General features: G+C 47.3%; 1 protein-coding gene across 1 annotated transcript in view; it reads right to left on the reverse strand.

Moving 5' to 3' along the window:
- Positions 1-13,524: 13,524 nt before the first annotated feature.
- Positions 13,525-21,609, reverse strand: part of GNG7 (G protein subunit gamma 7) — a 166,824-nt gene continuing 158,739 nt past the window's right edge. Inside the window, exons 4-5 of the mRNA XM_023512609.1 lie at positions 19,029-19,146; positions 13,525-14,154 (exon numbers count right to left, since the gene is read on the reverse strand). Coding sequence (XP_023368377.1) covers positions 14,029-14,154; positions 19,029-19,109 — 207 coding nt within the window. The 5' untranslated portion in view covers positions 19,110-19,146 and the 3' untranslated portion in view covers positions 13,525-14,028. The remainder of the gene's footprint in view (positions 14,155-19,028; positions 19,147-21,609) is intronic.

Consider the following 21,609-nt stretch of genomic DNA (forward strand, 5'->3'; position numbering starts at 1 on the left):
AAAAAAAAAAAAAAAAAAAAAAAAAAAACCACAAGACAAAACAAAACAAAAAACCCAAAAAACATACCAAGCTTTTCATCATGCAAAATTGATTTTTTTAATGAGCCTATTGCTTCTCTTCAGGAGTGGATAGCCTGGCTGGGGAGATCCAACTTATGAAGAGATAGTAAATGTGGGATGGACATTCAGCAGGAAATGCTCTTGGAATTCCGAAGGAGGCAATTGCCATTTATTTGTCCTATATGCCAGTTGGATATCAAGTACATTGCAGAATCTTAAGACTATCAGCCTGTTTTATTTGTTGAATACTTATTAAGTACTTTACCCCTATTGAATATCTTTGAACCTTGGTGCCATTAATCCTCATTTTACTGAGCCATGTGGAAGCCCCACAGCTAAGTTGGTGTAGAGCCTGCCTCACCTATTCTTTTTCCATGTAGCTCTTGCTGCTTCTTGCTTGAATGCTTCCAGGGGCTGTATAGACCCACTCCTGAGGATTCGCCCCTTGTTCCAGCCCTTTGGCAACAGTCAGGGGAGCTTAATGGGTTCTACAATCCTGGGCCCAACCCAATGCAGTTCTCCCAGCCTGAAGTGTCTTTTGAAAACAGAGCTTCTGAGAGCCCACAGGGGGAACGTTTGGAAGTGTGCTGGCCAGGAAAGAGACCAGACGTGAAGGGCACTTCCCCTCTTGCTCTTCTTCAAATGGCTGCTCCAGAGGTGGCCAGGATGAGGTTGCCAGATAGACAAGACAGCAGAAGTGTCAGGAAGAGGGCAGCTTCCACCACTTCCTCCCAGTGGGGGAATGTTGCTGGGAGAGCGGTTTCATGACCTGAGGGTGGAGGTTTGACTTTCTTTTACTCCCAAGGCAGCCAGTTACATGCCTTCTGCTAGATGGGTGACTGTTGCTCTGACTGATAGTTGTGCCCAGATTGTCTCACCAAAGTTTGAGTCCCTGGTCTGAGAATTCCACCTTTCCAGAGGTGACTCCATATGGCTTTGGGGGGTTGGGGTTGTGGGGACATGAGTGTTTGCCAAACTGAAAATATTTCTAGGTTCCCCTGATTCTTAGAAAGTGGGCTAGGGACAGCTAACCCATCTAGCAGTGCAAGCCTGGTATGAATTTCTGAATGTTCTCTGGAGCAGGTAATCATTTTTCTCCTCCTTAACACCAATCTCTTACCTAGGATTTAAGGCTTTAGATAGGGGGAATGTCACTACTTCTTACTCCAGAATCCTAGTGCTGCCCCGTCTGTAATTCCTCATTTTACTGATTATAGATAGACCAATGGAGATAGAAGACATCACTGAGGTCTCCTGTGGAAGCCAAAGCTACAAGAATGGATGTGGTTGCCTTGGATCATGTAATTGAGCAGCAGATCCAGACCCTGGACACCTGTCAGCCTAGTTCTCCGCTTCACTCTGGCCTGCCTTGGTGTAAGCTGACAGGCTGCATTCTGAACAGAGGAAAAGTTTCTTTCTCAACCTTGGCTTGGAGTTCTTCCCAGAGTCATAAATCTTGGCTAGAAAGAGTGCCACATTCTTAGGGTCGGCTCGCCAGTGAGGCCTTACATCACTCTTTCCACTGTAAACTCTGCTGGCTTCTACAAATCAGCCACAAGTGCACTGTTGAAAGTGCTGAACCTGGTGGCCACCCAGGGGGAGCCCCCCCAATCCTGAAGACTCTGCTGTGCCCTCACAAGGCCCTAATGGGGGATTTTTTTTTTTCTCATTTCTTTGAGACTAAATTCTGAGCCTGCCTCATTGGCTGCCTGGGCTTCAGAGCCCTGCTGTTGGTGTCAAGGACTTTCTCAGAATCATGTGGATTAGCCAGGAGGGGTGGGAACTGGAGAGCAGGCAAGGGATTCTGGAAGAGGGAAGATCCCAATGGGAGGGATTTGAAACTGGCAGTAGGTCAGAGGCAAGTCCAGATAGACAGGTTTAAAGTCTTTGCTTAGATAAGCACTTACGGCACCACAACCTTTCCTTTTGCTTTTCTTTAGTATGAAAAAATCCTTTCTAATTGTTGTAAGTAAAATGTGTGCAACGTTAAGGCTGGTTGATGGTACTCATTATCCTTCTCATATTTGATGTTAAGTGAAGGGTAAATAGTTGCCTCTGGCCCTTCCCACCACCAAAAAGGAGGCACAATGTCTAATGGGTCTCTTTGGATTTTGAAGGCAATATATGCTTAATTTGGGTGTGCCACTTTGGCCCAATTAAGGAGGCCACCATACCTTCCTTTATTCTGTACCCGATGGCACCGACTCTTCACTTTGCAAGAGTAGGATATTTGCATTTTGCCCAGCCCAGTCCATAGTTCACATTAGGGTCGCTCTGGGTGGTATACATTTCTATGTGTTTTGCCAAATGTATAATGTTATATATCCACCATGACAGGGCCATACAGAATAATTTCCCTGCCCTAAACATCCCCTGTGCTTTGCCTATTCATCCTTACCTGCTCTTCTCTCAGCATATGGTACCCAAAATGTCGTATCATTGGAATCATACAGCGTGTGTATGATTTTTGGACTGGCTTTTTTTTCACTTATTCCCAGATCTGTTCCAACTTCTAGAGGCCACTTGCATTCCTTGGCTTCTGCACATCATCCAACCTCTTATTTCTGTTTTATCTCTTCCACTGACTCTGATTCTCTCGCCTCTCTAGGTACCCTTGTGATGACATTTGACCCACCTTGATAACCCAGGATAATCTTTCTACAGCAAGTTTCTTAGTTGAATCACATCTGCCAAGTCCATTTTAGCCTATGTAAAGTAACATATTGACAGGTTCTGAGATTAGAACATGGACATCTTTGGAGTCTGACCACACAGTCTGTGTAAAAGATTTCCCTGTTCTAGGATTTCATATAAATGGAATCATACTAACGATTCTTTTGTGTAAGCCTCATTTCACTCAGCATAAATTTTTTGTGAGTCATCCATGTTACAGCACTTACTAGTAGTTTGTTCCTTTTTATTGCTGAGTGGTATTCCATGGTATGAATGGATCACAGTTTGTTTATCCATTCATCTGTTGCTGAATACCTGAGATGTTTCCAGTTATTTACTCTTATGAGAAAAGCTCCTCTGAACATTCTTTCTAAGAGTTTTTGTGGACATATGTTTTTATTTCTCTTGGGTAAACACTTAAGAGAAGAACCTGCTGGGTTGTAGAGTAGGTGTGTCTTTAGTATTACAAGATAGTGCTAAACCTTTCCTAAAGTGGTGGGAAACGCATTAACAACTCAGAGTTCTCATTGTTCCACATCCTCACCAACACCAATCTTTTAATTTTAGGTATTCAGGTGAATGTTGGATAAGGCTTTTTGTTTTATTTTTGGTTTTATGGTAAAGCATACGCAACATAAAATTGAATATTTTAAACATTTTTAAATGTACAGCTCAGCAGCATCAAGCACACTCGCATCGCTGTGCAGCCTTCACCACCCTCCATCACCAGAGCTTTCTCATCTAAAACTGAAACTCTGTCCCTACAAAACACTAACTCTTCCTCCTGGGACTCACCATCCTAATTTCTGTCTCTATGAATGTGACTGCTCTAGGGATCTCATATAAAGGTAGTTTTAAATGGTTAAAACTGTTTAATAAGTCGCTGTTGTGACTTATTTTTGTCATAAGAAATCTAAGCAAACCCTTTTTAGAATGTCTGGAAAGTATTTTTGTGTATATATGAGACAGGGCCCACTTCTTAGGTATGTGACCTGTGAGTCACCAGGGACCCATGTTTAGAAGGGCCCCATGCTTGGTTTAATACCCTGCTGTCATACCTTTCTTTCTTTTCTTTTTTTTTTCTGAGACAGAGTCTCACTTTGTTGCCCTCCATTGGTGTCATAGCTCACACCAACTTCAAACTCTTGGGCTCAAGAGATCCCCTTGCGTCAACCTCCCGAGTAACTGGGACTATAGGCGCCCACCACAATATCCAGCTGTTTTTAGAGATGGGGTCCCGGTCTGGCTCAAGGTAGTCTCGAACCTGTGAGCCCAGGCAATCCACCTTCCTTGCCCTCCCAAGTGCTAGGATTACAGGCGTGAGCCACCACACCCAGCCTAATAATTGAAATTCTCAATATTTTTTTTTTTTTTTGAGGCAGGGTCTTGCTCTGTAACCCAGGCTGGAGTGCAGTGGTGCAATCATAGCTCATTGTAGCCTCTAACTCCTGGGTTCAGGTGACCCTCCTGCCTCAGCCTTCTGAGTAGGTGGGACTACAGGTGCCTGCCACCATATCTGGTGAACTTTGAAAATTTTTTGTAGAGACAGGGGGTTACTCTGTGTTACCCAGGTTGGTCTCAAACTCCTGGCTTCAAGTAATCCACCTACCTTGGCCTCCCAGCGTGCTGGGATCACAGGTGTATGTCATCATGCCTGGCCTCTTAATAGTTTTTGAAAAAAGGCCCTTTACTTTCATTTTCTATTGAGTCCTGCAAATGATGCGGCAAGTCCTGGTATGAGATCCTTCTTAAGCCCCTTGTAGAGCCTCTGGACCTCACCTGCTCACAGTCTGTTGGATGGTGATTGATGTGACACAGGTGCAACTGCCTGCACCTGGGCTTCCCCTGTGCACATGGGCAACCACAACCAGGCAGTGCGGGGCAAACCTGTGAGTAGTGGGAAGCCTGTGAATCGCCCACCACTCCAAACTACTGGGCATGGAGATGCTGCCTATGCAAGTTTGTGGAGGCATGGTCCCCTATATTAAGCTATCAGCTATACTAAGCCGTGGCTGATTCAATGACACACCCTCTTACCAGCCTGTTTTCTCTCCCAGCTTGGCTGACCTGGTCCTTTGCCCTGTGCCTAAAATCAGACTGAAGTCCCCCCCAAAATGATAGCACATAAGCCTCCTGTTTCATGCTCTGCCATCTGGGCAACCCAAGCTGTGGTTGGCTGAATAACTGTCACTTCAAAGATGTCCTCCACCTAATCCCCAGAATACATGGATATATGACCTCACAGGGAAAAGAGACTTTGCAGAATTAAATGAAGGACCTAAAGATGGCAGATCATTCTGGATTATCTGGGGATCTCAATGTTATACAAGGTCCTCCTACAAGGCAGCAGGACGGTCAGAGGCAGAGAGAGACTGGAAGATGCTGTGCTGCTGGCTCTGTAGGTGCACGAGGGTTCTCTAGACACTGGAAAAGGTGGGAAATGGATTCTTCCCAGAGGAAGAATACCTCTGGGCTGTTGACTTTAGTTCAGTGAGACTGATTTTGGACTTACGTTCTCTAGAAATTTATGATAGTAAATTTGTTTGTTATCATATAAATTTGTGTTTTTTTTTTTTTTTGAGACAGAGCCCCAAGCCGTCCCCCTGGGCAGAGTGCCATGGCATCACAGCTCACAGCAACCTCCAACTCCCGGGCTCAAGCGAGTCTCCTGCCTCCGCCTCCCAAGCAGCTGGGACCACAGGCGCCCGCCACAACGCCCGGCTATTTTTTGGTTGCAGCCATCATTGTTGTTTGGCGGGTCCGGGCTGGGGATTTGAACCCGCCACCTTAGGTGTACGTGGCTGGCGTCCTAGCAGGTTGAGCCATAGGTGCCGAGCCAAATTTGTGTTGTTTTAAGCCACCAAATTTAAACAGCCATAGGACCTGACTCATACACTAAGATGTGATGGCAGCATTATAAATTTTATGAGTCCAAATGTCTACGCTATTGTTCTAAAATGTTTCTACTATCACATATGGGGTGATATGCTCTGGGATTTTCTTTTCTTTTATCACAGAGACAGTGTTGTCCAGGCTAGATTCCAATTTCTGGGCTCAAGTGATCCTACCTCCTCGGCCTCCCAACTAGCTGGGTGTGTAGCTGTGTACCACTGTGCCTGGTTCTGTTCTGGGGTCTCTGTCCTTCAGAGATTGCTGACAGATGTCCAAGGCTCTGAGTAGTCTCTCATCTCTTCCCAGGGTCACTTTTTACCATCCTGGTTTCTGCTTCTTCCATCTCATCTAGTGAAACTGGAAGATCCAGTGACTGCTCTATGGATCTAGAGAAGGCCAGAAGCAGACCTCATGAAAAAAGCCTTTATTCTGTAGGCCACAGAGATGAGCACCTCAAAAATTCTGTAATTGTACTTTTAAAGCTTTATTTCTATTTATTAAAGTAGGATTTTTTGCTGATTTTGAAAAACTTATAAAGTACAGATATGAATGAAGAGGAAAATTTCCGCCACCCAAAGATAAGTGTCCTCTTGGGATTTAAATATCCTAGAACAACGTAGAGGAGGAGATGCCTTTTTAAATCTTAATTTGGAAAAGGGCTTTGTGAGCATATCACAACCTCTAGAAAAGGAAGAAAGAAAAATACTGACAAGCTTTGTACGTTAGAGGTAACTTAAGCAAAGAGAAAAGTTAAATGACAGTCTAGGAGAAAGTATTGGCAACATACATAACAGACCAGAATTAATGTGTTTGTGTAAAATATGCCTTTAATCCCAGAGAAATAGGCAAGTGATCCAATTAGAAAATAAAAAGTATGAATTGACATTTTCATATGCAGAAATACAAATATCTAATAATTATAGGGATAATTATACATGCATACTTATGCAGCTACCCATCCACAGACGTATACAAGTGTGTGTATTGAAATAAAAATATTCATAAGGGGCCGGCACCTGTGGCTCAGTAAGTAGGGCGCTGGCCCCTTATACCTAGGGTGGCAGGACTGAACCTGGCCCTGGCCAAACTGCAAAACAACAACAACAAAATAGCCGGGTGTTGTGGCGAGCACCTATAGTCCCAGCTACTCAGGAGGCTGAGGCAAGAGAATCGCCTAAGCCCAAGAGCTAGAGGTTGCCTTCAGCTGTGATGCCATGGCATTCAACCGAGGGCAACAAAATGAGACGCTGTCTCTTAAAAAAAAATTTATAAGGAGCTTCATTGGAAGATAGCTTGTAAAAGTAGCAAAACTTAGAAATAACCTCAATGTCCTCTAATGGGGAATAAGTAAATAGACTACTCTGGAGTTGTTAAAATGCACTGATTTAGAAAGCTGGCCATGATATGAAGTTAAGTAGGGAATTAAAAAAACAAAACAAAACCAAGCTACACTAGTTTCAGAGTAGTCTGTACAGAGTGAACCCAGTTTTGAAAAACACGTTGCATTTCTCCACATGAGGCAGTACCAATTTCTGTTAGTGATGAAGTTGTGGGCACATGCATGAGTCCCATGGGCTGGCTTAAAATTCTGGCCATGCCACTGACAGGCTGTCTAAATTGAGGGAGTCATTTAACGTCTCTGAATCTTCGGTTGTTTGTCTGCACAGTCGATGAGTATAACCACAGCACTTACCTCACAAGGTTTCCAGGAGGATCAGATGATACAATCTCAATTAAATGGACCATTAATGCTACTTCCTGTCATTGCCTTCTCCCATATAAACGTTTGCCTATGCTTAGAAGTTTGGGGGATTTGCCTTCCTTGTTATCAGTGGATACAGGTACTGAGAGTGGGTCTGATGAAAAAGCATGGAGGGAAATTTACATTTTTTCTTCCTTTTAAAGAAAGAGGTGAAATTTAAGGATAATTGTTGAGTATTATTTTCTATAACTTTTTTTTTTTTTTTGAGACAGAGTCTCAAGTTGTTGCCCTCGGTAGAGTACTATGGCATCACAGCTCACAGCAACCTCCAGCTCCTGGGCTCAAGTCTCCTGCCTCCACCTCCCAAGTAGCTGGAACTACAGGCACCCGCCACAACGCCCAGCTATTTTTTGGTTGCAGCCATCATTGTTGTTTGGTGGGCCAGGGCTGGATTTGAACCCGCCAGCTCAGGTATATGTGGCTGGCGCCTTAGCCGCTTGAGCCACAGGCACCGAGCTTATTTTCTGTAACTTCTAAAAGGATTACATTTTATTTGGGAGATAAGGAAAAAAGTTATAAGCCTTCTGGCTTATTTCCTATGTCTTTTTGTGCATTTTACAAACCAGAGTTGATAGTAATATGTATACAATTTTGCACCTGGGTTTTTCAGTGATTGTTATATAAGCATTTTCTTATATCCTTAAAAACCAGTCATAATGGATAAACACAATGTGGTCCATCCATACACTGGAATATTACTCAGCCATGACAATGCTCTGACACAGGCTACACTGTGGATAGACCTTAAGGACATTGTGCTCAGTGAGAGAAACCAGATATAGAAGGACACACAGTGTGAGATTCCATTTATATGAAATGTTCAGAACAGGCAGATCCACAGAGACAGGAAGTGGATTCGTGGTTACCAGGAGCTGGGGGAGGGGATGGGGTGACTGTTGATGGGGATGGGGTGTCTTTCTGGGGTGGTGGAATGTTCTGGAACTAGACAGAGGTGATGGTTGCATAACTCCCTTCTAAAGAGTGACTTTTATGGTATGTGCATTACGTACTAATTTTAAAAATCATAAATATTTTGAAGGCTGCAAATATCCAAGTGAGTGATGGTATCATAACAAGAGACTAAGCTGTTATGGTTGGATATTGTCTGAATTCAGATTATTAGTGTAGGTTCTTAAAAGAGAATGTGCCCTTGGGATAAATTGCTAAAGTACTTTATAGGAAGATTGTACCAGCTTAGAGGTCCCCTGAGTACGTGACAGCTTGTATCTTCCCGTGTTCCTGATAACACAGAACTCTAAAGCTTATCTTAATCTTGATGGAATTTGAGGCAAAAGGAGAAATTTCATCATTTAAGATAAATTATTAGTAAACACTTTCTTATCTGTTCTCTGCATATATACTGGGTCCATTTGTCTATTGGAATCTCAGAGTTTACCTTGCTAATTCTCAGGAGCTCTTTTTTAAAAATCATGGTGAATTTCATATAATATTTAATAAGTTTTCCATCTTAGCCATTTTTAAGCACATAATTTAGTGGCATTAAGTACAGTCAGAACACTGTGCAACCATCACCACCCTCCATCTTCAGAACTTTCTTATCATCCCGAACTGAACCTCTGCTCCCATGGAACACTAACTCCCCACCTGCCCCAGCCTGACACCCACCATTCTGCTTTTTGTCTCTGTGAATCTGATGACTCTAGGGACCTGTCCTGAGTAGGATCACACAAGATTTGTCCTCTTGTGTCTGGCGTATTTCATTTAGTGTCATTCTTTTCATCCACATTGTAGCCTGTGTCGGTGCCTTGCTCCTTTTCATGACTGAATGATATTCCAATGAGTGGATGGACTGTGTTGATTCATCCATCCGTCCATGGACACTTGAGTTGCTTCCACCATCTGGCTGTGTGAATCCTGCTGTGAGTGCCTAAGTATCTCTCTGCCATCCTACTTTCCATTCTTTCGTGCACAGATCATGAAAGAACTGCTGAGCCCTATGGTAACTTTACATTTAGGTTGTGAACTGCTTTCTAATCTTACACTTTTTAATCTACAGAGGATCATCTTTATCTGATTGCATCTATACATTTTTTTTTCCAAGACAGAGTCTCATTTTGTCATCCTCAGTAGAGTGCTTTGGCATCATAGCTCAGAGCAACCTCAAACTCTTGGGCGCAAGTGATCCTCTTACCTTAGCCTCCCAAGTAGCTGGGGACTATAGGCATGCACCACAATGCCCGGTTATTTATTTATTTTTTTTTTAGAGACAGAGTCTCACTTTATCACCCTCCGTAGAGTGCTGTGGTGTCACAGTTCACAGCAACCTCCAGCTCTTGGGCTTAGGGGATTCTCTTGCTTCAGTCTCCCAAGTAGCTGGGACTACAGGTACCCACCACAACACCCAGCTATTTTTATTTTTTTGCAGTTTGGCCAGGACCAGGCATGAACCCACCTCCCTTGGTATATGGGGCTGGTATATGAGCCCCAGACCCACTCACTGAGCCACAGACTCCACCCATGCCCGGCTATTTTTAGAGACAGGGTCATGCTCTTGCTCAGGCTGGTCTCAAACTCCTGAGCTCAAGCAATCCACCTGCCTCGACCTCCCAGAGTGCTAGGATTACAGGCGTGAGCTACCATTCCCAATCTCTCTACTCATGTTTTATACTGACAAAGTTCCCTGCTCTGAGCTCAGACTTACCCATTTAAAAACTTTAATTTTGAACATTTAAATCTTCCAAGTGTGGTGTGAGACTGAACATTGACTCATTGGACTTCTTCCCCAGGGGTTAGGCTTTGATGGTCCAGGGAATGAGGCCATAGGCCCAGAATGAGGCCAAAGGCCCAGAATAAAGATTTTCCTACATCTAAGCTCTTAGAAGAGGGCAGTGCCTTCCCCTCCACAAAACAAAACAGAAACAATTGTGGGTCACACAACTCAGGTGTGTGCAGACCTTAAACAGCTCCTCCTCCTAGATTTTTCTAACTACAAATCTGAAAGTCCATTGTAGCTCAATGCTCCTTATCTGTGCCATGGCTCCCAGCCCTGTGTGCCATTGGCATGCTGTGGAGTCAACCTGGGGGTTTCCTCCTGGGGCCTCTGCTTGGGGTGGGCAGAGAGAGTGGGGATGGTGTGCAGCCTGTCCCCTCTGTAGGCACCACAGAGAGAGAAGGAAGGGCTTGAGCCAGGAGAAAAGGAAAAGTGAGCCTTTTTATTGTGTATGAATTCACTTTGTATCAACAATTCCATACAATATTAAAACACTGCGAGAAAGTGGGTGTGGCACACCTGGAATCTTAAAAAAATCATAAATAAAAACAATGGGACATCGAAATGCAGACGGGGTGGAATCTGCAAGGAACAGGGAACAGGCCTTCACCATGCTTGGCAACTATGTCCGAGGACAGAGGGACAAGCAGTGAGCCTGGCATATGGCTTCTTAAATTGGCTGACTTTTTTACGAGTGCCCTTTGAGGAAGAGCGATGGTTCGGTGGCTTCACCTAAGTCCGGACATCCCCTCCCGGGTCACTCCCACACCGGCAGGGCTCTGATGGTCTTTTCCTGCTGCCCCAGAGCTTGACAAGATGGATGAGTGGAGGCCCATCAAAGGGACCGGCAGAGAGTAAGAAAGACAAACACCTTCCGCCCCAGCCCTGGGCCACCCCACCGCCACCGTGTGTGTATGTCTCCTAGAGGCCTAGAGGTCACAACTGTGCCACTTCATACTTGGCCTGGGGAGGGTGGAGGGGTGCACATTCTATTGCCTTCCTGGAGTCAGGGAGGATAGGAGAAGGTGCCCAAGTGGGCCACCAGGTGGGGTTGGGCCAAGTGTGGCCCTGAACTCCCCACCTGATACCCCACCCATGGGAGACTCTGGGCCTGATTTCCACTCCCTGCCTGCTATGTTTTTATTTTGTTGTTTGTTATTGGTAGGTGCCTGGATAAGTGTCCTCAAATCTCTTTTCCCTGACAAGGTTGAGAGAGACACTGCCATCCACACCAGCTCCCTGCCAAGCGATGCACCAGCAATCCTGAAAATGCCTGGAAACTGTATACTTAGCAGATATTCCTGACAGACATGCACACATGGTCATCTGTATGTGTGCAATGGGTGTTGGGTCTGCACAGACATTTCCCTCGGTGTGGGCTTAGAGATTTACTCTAAAAGCTAGAAAGAAATCCATGGGCTTTTGCATGTTGCCACCTTCCTGGGGTGCAAGGCCATGGGCAGAGCAGGTTTTCAGATGGTGGGGCTATGGGAGCAAGGCAGAGACAGCCAAGAATGGGCAGCCCAGACCTGACTCTTGGGAAATGCCACCCCGTCCCTCTCCTGGGCCTCAGTTTACCTAAAACTAAGAAGGCTCAGATGCCAGGGTCCTCTATGTGGGACAGGTGAGCCCAGAGTAGGCGTCTGGGGCAGGGAAGCTCGGGCTTGGCCCCATCATCCCCCTTGGTCCCAGGATCCCTGTTAGTTTCTCTGGGACCTTGCTAGTGGGGACATGTGAGTGGGGCTGGGTTTGGCACAGTTGCGTCTCCCTCCTCCTGCAGCCCCAGCAAGACAGGAGACAGAGGAGAAGGATGAGGACCAAGGCTTAGGCCCCTGGAGTGCTGCTGACACTGAATGAAAACTCAACCATTCTCTGTGGGCCTGATGGCTAGAGGACCTGGACAGTGAGGACGAAGGAGGAAGGATGGCCATGAGAGAATGTGACACCACCTCAAGGGATTAAGGCTTCTTTCAAAGAGAAATGGGGAGCCTTGGTTCCCAGGTGCCAAGGCGGTGGCTTGAAAAGGGTAGGGGTGGGGAGGGGCCCTTGGCCTCCCTGCAGTGGGTGCTCACTGGGTTCTAGGACAGGCTTTTGTCTCTTCCCACCAATCCTCCTAGGGCTGGTGGAAAGGCCTGCCCTGGGCCCTTCTCACCCCAGCTCTGCAAAAGGAGGCTGTAGTCTTCAGGAGCCTTTGTGGCTCTCCTGGTCCAGCAGCAGGTTTGGTGGAGGCAACCAGAGCTCTGGCCCACCTGGATCAGCTGCAGAGAGCTGGAAGCCTGGGAGAAGCCTGCCCTACCATCTGTTCCTCCCGGGAGCCAGCCCGGGGTAGAGGACAGAGGACCACCCCCCAGCACCTGCACCTGCTCTTCTCCTGCAGCCACCTGACGCCTTCCAGCCTGGGCAAGATGGGAACCTCAGTCCCTACCCTCAGAGGTGGCTATGCAGGGAGCATGGAGAAGCTGGCCCATGACTCTGGCCCCTGCTCCATGGGCCTGCAGGGAGGATCTGGGTGGATGTCCTGGAACCTTCCTGGCACAAGTCTTCAGGCTCTGATCCACCTGCGCCATGAGTCCAGGGCTATGTGGGGTCCCCACTGCCCAGGATCTATCTCATTTGTGGCCAGGTGATGCAGACAGGTGGTGGAGGGTGTGCCCATAGCACCTCCCCTTTTCCGCCTGCTGCTGTTACTGTCCATGCCGTAAAAGGGGAAAGAGTCATCTTTAAACCCCCCCTTCGTGACATCTTAAATTTCCAAGGCCATTGGAAAGACTGATTGATTCTCCACAAAACATACTTCCCATCCTCAAATCAGCCCTTCTGGATGGAAACAGGGTGGCAAACCAAAACAATTAGGTACGAGGGACCTGATTGGATATTTCCCTCACTGGGAGGAAGGATCTCACCTCCCAGAGTCCTTTGCGGTCACTTCAAGATAACTTGGCAACTTTTTACATGTCCATGTACAAATATGGCCCACCAGGCAGAGGCTCCTGGATAGCATTTCAGTTTGAAAAATGACCATGAGGATTTGAGAAAGTGGAAAACAATCTGGAAGGGCTGGGTATGATCAAAGCTTCTTGACACATGGATGCCTCGTGCTTAAAATAAAACATAACTGACTGGGCCAATGACTGCCTGAAAACCCACTTTTGGAATGGATGGGGTCCCCAGGAAAGGATAAGTGACAAATGCCATTTAGGGGAGTGATGCTTGGCAACCCAGAGTGCATACTGTAGACAAAAACCCCTGCCTGGCTCTTACAATCCATTTGTGCATTAGGTGTACAGTTTAGCTACAGGTTCAGCCATTTAAATCTGATGTCAGCAGTATGGAATAACAATTTTTTTAAGTGCAGAGATTTTTTACAACAAAAGTTCACTGTCATCCCACCCCTCCCAACCCCAGCTTTACTTCTACTTAAAAAACAAAAAACATCCCAGCAAAATGGTGAAGTCTTTTTACACCTAGCCAATTGTGAAGGAATTACTGCCCCCAGGGGACAGATCCCCTGAGCTTAAGCAGCTTCACCCACCTTTCCTTCTCAGCTCCAATGCCACAATTTTAGTGGCAATTGAGAGTTTAAAAAAATTGTTATTACATTGCTTGGGCATCTCATTTCTTCTTAATTGGAACTGGCTGTGAAGCCACCGTCCCATTTTGGCTCGGCCTGTGAGATAGCTGTGTCATCAGGTCTGAAAATCCATCTAAATCTAAAGAATACATTTTACCCCTTCTGGGCAGTGGAAACTCTTTTTTGATTTGGGGGGTTTTCTCTTGGTGTTTCTTTTGGAATTAAAAGTTTGGGGGACTCGAGATGTTTTGTTTGAGCTAGGTACTGAGTGATACCCTGCCTGAGAGAAACAGTGAGAGAGGGAAGAAGAGAAGGAGAGGAACGCACAGGGGAACACAGCTATAGGATAATACAAGGCTTCTTGTCCTTAAAAGGGTTCTCCGAGGCAGGGACCCCAACCAGCAATGGGTCATTCCGGGCGTGCTGTTCGCAGTAACTCATGAGTTCGGATGAAGCTTTGGAGACCTGTGAATGGCACAAGGAGGAGAAAAGAAAGATAAGCAGGGGCAGATGCACCCAAGTTCCCACAGCATCATTCATGACAGCCCGAAGGTGAAAACAACCCAGTATCCATCCGTGGACGATGGATCAACACCATGTATCCATGGCAATATCACTCAGCCATGACAAGGAAGAAGGCTCTGACACAGGCCACAATGTGAGTGGACCTTGAGGACATCGTGCTCAGTGAGAGAAGCAGACACAGAAGGACACACAATGTGTGATTCCATTTATGTGAAATGTCCAGGGCAGGCAGATCCGAACATGGTAGTCAGGAGCTGGGGGAGGGAGTGGGGAGATTTCTGATGGGGACAGGGTTGTTGCTTTTGGGGGTGATGGTCCTGGAAGTAGATAAAGGTGATGGTTACACAACATTGCAAATGCACTAAATATTGCTAATAATAAATTTTATATGTGTCTTCCCACAATTACAAAGTGATTAGAAAAAAGAGAAGGCTAGGGTGGCGCCTGTGGCTCAAGGAGTAGGGTGCCAGCCCCATATAACGGAGGTGGAGGGTTCAAACCTGCCCCAGCCAAAACTGAAAAAAAAAGAGTAGGCTGAACTTCTTTCAAGAGTTGCTAGGTTTTGGCCAGGTGAGGTGGCTCATGTCTGTAATCCTAACACTTTGGGAGGCTGAGGCAGGTGGCTTGCCTGAGCTCACGGGTTTGAGACCAGCCTGAGCAAGAGTGAGACCCCTGTCTCTAAAAATAGCCAAGTGTTGTGGTGGGCGCCTGTCCCAGTTACTTGGGAGGCTGAGGAAAGAGAATCTCTTGAGTTCAAGAATTTGAGGTTGCTGTGAGATATGACACCACAGCACTCTACTAAGGGTGACAATGTGAGACTCTGTCTCAAAAAAAAAAAAGAGTTGCCAGGTTTTGAACAAAAAAAAATCAAGGACAGATAGGACCTTTTAATTTAATTAATTAATTGATTTTTATTTTTTTGAGACAGAGCGTCAAGCTGTTACCCTCGGTAGAGTGCTATGGCATCACAGTTCACAGCAACCTCCAGCTCCTGGGCTCAAGTGATTCTCCTCCTCCGCCTCCCAAGTAGCTGGGAATACAGGCGCCCGCCACAACGCCCGGCTATTTTTTGGTTGCAGCCGTCATTGTTTGGCAGTCTCAGGCTGGATTTGAACCTGCCAGCTCTGGTGTATGTGGCTGGCACCTTAGCCACTTGAGCCACAGGTGACAAGTTAGATGCACCCTTTTTAGGAGTTAGTCAAACCATGCCTGGACATCTAACAGGATGGAGTCTAGTAGTGACAATTCAGCCTACTTGGCTGAGCCCCTATGAGGACGAGGTAAGACCTTCCACAAGTTAACTTCCTGTCACAGCCTGAATCCATTGGGAACTCTGGTTCTGGTGAGGGATTGATGCTTCCATTCACAGGTAAGACTTTCTGCCACTGATTGAGGCCACCAACTACCCCGGGCCACGCTGCCCATCCTCCAAGTGATACCTCTGGGGGGAGTCAAAGGTGCAGCCCCTGGCTCGGCACCTGTGGCTCAAGTGGCTAAGGTGCCAGCCACATACACCTAAGGTGGCAGGTTCGAATCCAGCCCAGGCCCACCAAACAACAATGACGGCTGCACCCAAAAAATAGCTGGGCATTGTGGCGGGCGCCTGTAGTCCCAGCTACTTGGGAGGCAGAGGCAGGAGATTCGCTTGAACCCAGGAGTTGGAGGTTGCTGTAAGCTGTGATGCCACAGCATTCTACCCAGGGGGATAGCTTGAGGCTCTGTCTCAAAAAAACAAAAAACCCAAAGGTATGGCCCCACAGCTCACCCCAGCAGGGCAGGAGGTCAGGGTGTTGGTATCCCAGGCTAGAGCAATTGAGGTCATGTCCCTGGGCTCTGGATCTCACCCTAGTAGCAGCAACTCACTGTGGGTCTTGGCAACTGTTCCCAACAGGATTGTCTCACCTGGAAGGTATCTTTGCAGATGCTCTATCCCCCTTTGAGCCACAGGGACAACTGGGGCTGCATCCCCTTGGGCTGCCAATAGGTTGTGGGACTGGCTTCAGGGTCCTGCCAAGCAGGGCAGCTCAGGGGACACTCCTGCCCTGGAGGGATTGTGAAATTGCCACTCTCATGAGCTAGTTGGCCACTGCCTTTGATGACTTGGGTTGAACTTACTTTCTAAACTTCTATTTGGGAACCAGCCCTGCTGGGGAACAGAAATAGGCTCCAGACCCTGGAAATAGCTGGTGTGGTGGCTCTGGCACGTGGGCCCCTCTGCACGGCCCTGGCAAGTACAGAAAGGCTCTTTCCCAGAATTCCTGTGCCCTGCTGTGCTGTGTCCTGAGGCTACTGCTGCTGGGGCTCTGTGGTTCTTCTGGTTGCCACTTTGAGGGGATGCAAAACCTCAGGCGGGACTGGCGTGGATTGTGGGGTCTAGTCCTGAATCCCCCTGGCCCAACTTTCAAAGGGGGAGCCCTCCTTAACCCTCAACATCAAACAGGGTGGGATGAGTCACCGCCCTCTGCCAGGGCTGGGCTGGCACTGGCTCATAAGAGGAAACCCACTTCAACAGGGCCCTTCTCTTTTTTCAGCCCAGAGGAATGCTTTGAATGCCTAGGTCTGTCCCCAGCAGTCGGAGTCCTGAAACATTCAGACACCTCGTGGGAGGGCACACCTCATCCTTTCTGGCTGGATCCCAGCCAGTGGCAGTGTGACAGCGTCCAGAAAGGCTTGGGCTAGGCCAGAGGCCCACGGGCTAATTGAAACCCTCCTGGATTCCCTTTACTGCCCAGTCAGCAGGAGCGAGTCTTTCTGTCCCAGGCTGGAGCAAGCTGGGAGCCAGTCACCCCATCTTAGTGAATTCCCATGACCAGTGACCAACCACGGGTGAGAAGTGTTTGAGAACAGAGGTCTGAATGGATACATGGAGTGACAGTTCATCTTATGGGCCCACTTGACTAGACCATGGTACACTCTGGTTTGGTCAAACATTATTCTAGATGTTTCAATGGTATTTTAGAGAGATTGACATCTCTTAGTAAAGCAGGTAACCCTCCTGATGTGGGTGGGCCTCATGTACTCAGTTGAAAAACTTAAGAGGAAAGACTGAGGTCTCCTGAAAGAAAGGGAATTCTGCTTCCAGATGGCTTTGGAACCCGTGTTCCAGCATCAGCTCTTTCCTGGGGCTTGGGTCTAGTAGTTGTCCTGCAGATTTAATTTTTTTTTTTTTCAGCCCCTGTGCTATCTGTACAGAATTTGAATTTGCCTTCAAGTAAATCTATCCCTCTACCTCAGTCATTCTCTTTCTCTGATGGCCAGAGCAAGGCTATTTGTCCAGCCCTGCAAACTGCCTTCTGGGACAGGAAAACAGCCCCTTGGAGCTGGGTCATCCTTTGCAAAGTGGACACAGGTTTGGTGAGAAGGTGCCTTTCAAACTGCCAAGTGCTCCATGGTGACCCCATCTGTTGAGTTGTTGTGAGTCTTGGGTGTCATCCTGGGGTCCCTGTGTGGACCTGAAATTTACCATGTGAATGCAACATGGTCAGTCCACACACTAGAATATCACTCAAACATGACAAGGAAGGAGGCTCTGACACAGGCTACAATGTGAACAAACCTTGAGGCCATCGTGCTCAGTGAGAAAAGCAGACACAGAAGGACACACAGTGTGAGATTCCATTTATATGAAATGTCCAGGACAGGCAGATCCACAGAGATGGGAAGTGGATTTGGGATGCGTGTTCTCTAAGAGCTGATGGGCTGGGGGAAGTTGGGAGATGACTGCTGATGGACTAGATTTCCTTTGGGTTGATAGAAATCTTCTAGAACTAGAGAGAGGAGATAGTTGCACAACACTGCGAATATAGGAAATGCCACTGACTTGCTCACTTTAAAATGGCTAATTTCATTTTGCATATTATTTTTTTAAAGTCTGTTGGAATTGCAGACTGCCTAGAGCCCTTCTCATTTGGCTTTGTGTGCTCCTGGTCTTTGACAGGTTAAGTGTCTGTGAGCAGGAAACTGCTGTCTGTTTTCTTTCCTTAGTACAGAAATCAAACACGATTATTATGAAAAATGCAAACAATGCAGAAAAGAAGAAAGTAGACAGTGACAAATCTGTCTCCTTCCTCTCTTCCCTGTGTCTTTCATTTCTTTGTTCTTTCTTCCTTTTTTTTTTTTTTTTTTGAGACATGGTCTTACTCTATTGCCCAGGCTGGTATACAGTGTTATAAGTGCTGTGATCACAGCTCACTGCAGTCTGGTGCTCAAGTGGTCTTCTTACCTCAGCCTCCTGAGTAGCTGGGACTACAGGCATGTGTCACCATGTCCAGCTAATTTTTCTGTTGTTGTTTTTTTTTTTTTTTTTAGAATCTCATTATGTTGCCTAGCCCAGTCTTAGACTCCTGAGCTCAAAGTGATCCTCTCACCTTGGCCTCCCAAAGTGCTGGGATTATAAGCCTGAGTCACCACACCAGATTCTCATGTCTATTTGCATGTGTTGTACCCAAAAAGCCTAACAGCCTGTCAGTGGAGGGGACAGCAGGGAGACTAAATGCTTGCCTCATGGTGACCCTGGGGCTAGGGGCCAGGCTCAGCCCTTCTTGGGGGGTCTCACTGCATTTACAAAGTGCTATAACACATCAAATTGCTGTGACAATCAAGAGGTAGATGTTAGATCAGCTGCAATCTTTCTGTGGAGGAAGTGCAGGCCAAGAGGTTAGGTGAGGGTCCGTGGTCACACAGTGAGAGGTACAGTCATGGCGTAACCTCTGCCCTCCCGCTGAAGCTCCCTGCCTGTCATTTACTGAGTGCCTGTGACCTGCCAGGCACACCTTCGGGATCCCCCCAGTTCCTCCTGCTGCCGGCTCACTCACCTTGATGCGCTCGATCCCAGCTTCAATGCGGAGCTGTTCCACCAGCTTCCGGGCCTGGGCGATGTTGTTAGTGGCTGACATTGTCTGCCATCAGCTCAGGACCCCGGCGTCCAGAAAGCTGTGGGAGAAAGCAGGGGGACTTGAGCCAGCTTGCAATGACCCAAGACAGCAGGCCCAGGAAGGACAGTGGGGCAGAACACCCCTTCCCACAGCCTCACTGTGTGGCCCGGCCCCACCACCCTAGGGCCTTGCTGCATCTCCAGCTTCCCTGGCCAAGGGGAGGGAACCCCACTAAACATGACTTCCCACATACCTTTCTGTGGCCAGTTGGGGTCTGGTGCCCCTGGCTGTGACTATAAAGGTTCTCAGAAGACTTCCAGAAATAATGGCACCAGCTCCTGGTTGGGCTAGACTCGCAGGGGTCCTCAAACTTTTTAAACAGGGGGCTAGTTCACTGTCCCTCAGACTGTTGGAGGGTTGGATTGTGGGCCCCGGGATGAGCTGGCTGCTAAGCAGGACAGAGAGCAGCGGCAAAAACGCTCGGCAGGCTGGATAAATGTCCTAGGCGGGCTGCATGTGGCCCGCGGGCCATAGTTTGAGGACGCCTGGGCTAGAGTGAGGGACACGGCAGGAGACAAGCATGGAGCTTCTCTGATCCCTGCCCTGCCGCCAGGCACCGTGGACACTGGGCACTGCAGGGTGCTGAGTAGCCCCCCTGGCCTCCGTGAACCCCGTGCCGAGTATCTTTCAACCCAGTCGTGATAACCACAGATGTCTCAAACGGGGCCCAGTTTCCCAGCGGGGATTGAAGGGTAAGAACCGTGGACCCCGGACAGAAGCAGGTCTCGGGATCCTGGTGGGTCCCCCTTCTTTGGAGAGCCCAGGCCTATTTCATTCACATTTCTTGCCTTCTATTCTGCAAACCTTATGGAGAACTGATGACCCTGGGTGGTAGCTGTGCAGAGATCGAAACCCATGCAGCTCCTGCGTCCAGGAGGGCTCCAAGTTCCCATTCAGACACAAAATGGCCAGGTGGAGGAGTGGTGCTTAGGTCTGCTGACCCCCAGAGGTTCCAGCAGGGGACCTATGAGTGGATCAGGGCTTCCTGGGGTGGGGCAGAGGTGGCAGCCTTTGCAGTCCTTTCCTGCCTGGGAGTAGCTTCTTGGGGAGAGGGCAGCCACAGGAAAGGGGTTTGTTTATGACAGAAACTCCAGGAGACTAAGAGATGATGGTCCCCAGACACTGAGGGGACCCTATTCAGATCTGAGGGCTTTTCCAGAGCTTTCCAAAGGGCTGGGGTAGATGTTCTCCCTGGGGCTGCTGGAACAGATGACCACAAACAGGGCAGATTAAGACAACAAAAATCTAGTTGTGGAGGTGAAAGCCTTGAGTCAGGGTTTCTACAAGGCTCCAGGGAAGGGTCCTTCCTGCCTCTCCCAGATCCGGGGGGTGGCAGGTGCCTGGGCTTGTGGCCGCATCACTCCAGTCTCTGCCTCTGCCACTACATGGTTATCTCCTCTTTCTCTGTCTCTGTGTCCAAATTTCTCTCTTATAAGGACACAGTCATTGGATCAAGGCCCGCCCCACTCCAGCACAAGTTAATCTTGCTTAATCACATCTGCAAACTTTATTTACAAATCGGGTCATGTGTGCGGACATGAATTTCGAAGGGGACACTGGTTACCCAAGACAATTCCCTGAGTGTCGATAATGTGCTCTATTTAAGTCAGTCATTTAGCATGAGTGGACAATTCAAGATAAACCATCTCCCTCTCACTCTGGAAACTTTTAGCTAATTCACAGTTCTCTAACGCCATGGCATGATGGGGAGAATATTTGCTGTTTTTGCTGTACATACTCATCTATTTATTTTCCCAGCACTCTTAGGATTGGGTATTCCATAGATACAGAGGGTACCAAAAAATATATACACATTTTAAGAAAGAAAAAAACTGTATTAAAATTGTGATATTCAGGCTTGGTGCCTATAGCACAGTAGTTATGGCACCAGCCACATACACCCGGGCTGGCAGGTTTGAACCCAGCCTGGGCCAGATAAACAACAATGACAACTGCAACAAAAAAATAACCGGGTGTTGTGGTAGGTGCCTGTGGTCCCAGCTACTTGGGAGGCTGAGGCAAGAGAATTGCCTAAGCCCAAGAGTTTGAGGTTGCTGTGGGCTACGACACCACGGCAGTCTACCGGCACTCTGCTGAGGGCAATGAAGTGAGACTCTGTCTCAAAAAAAAGAATTGTAATATTCAATAGATATCAGTAATGTACATTGTATCATATGTCTCTTATAATTGCAGAAGTCAAACGTGACTTGAGTATTGCAATTTTTATACAGTTTTTTTTCTTAAAAAACTGTGTATACATTTTTTTGGCATCTGTACATAAACATTTTGGAGGGTCAGAGTACTTCCCTCCTGGGTTCTCCTATACAGGTCAGTTCTTCATTGTACCAATGACTCCTGCTTTGTTTTTGTTTGGGATGACTTTTATTCTTTCCAAAATTTTTTTTTTTTAGAGACAGAGTCTCACTTTATTGCCCTCGGTAGAGTGCCATGGCAGCATCAC

Source organism: Otolemur garnettii, unplaced genomic scaffold (genome assembly GCF_000181295.1).
Source record: "Otolemur garnettii isolate 467f Iridium unplaced genomic scaffold, OtoGar3 scaffold00029, whole genome shotgun sequence".
Classification (NCBI taxonomy): domain Eukaryota; kingdom Metazoa; phylum Chordata; class Mammalia; order Primates; family Galagidae; genus Otolemur; species Otolemur garnettii.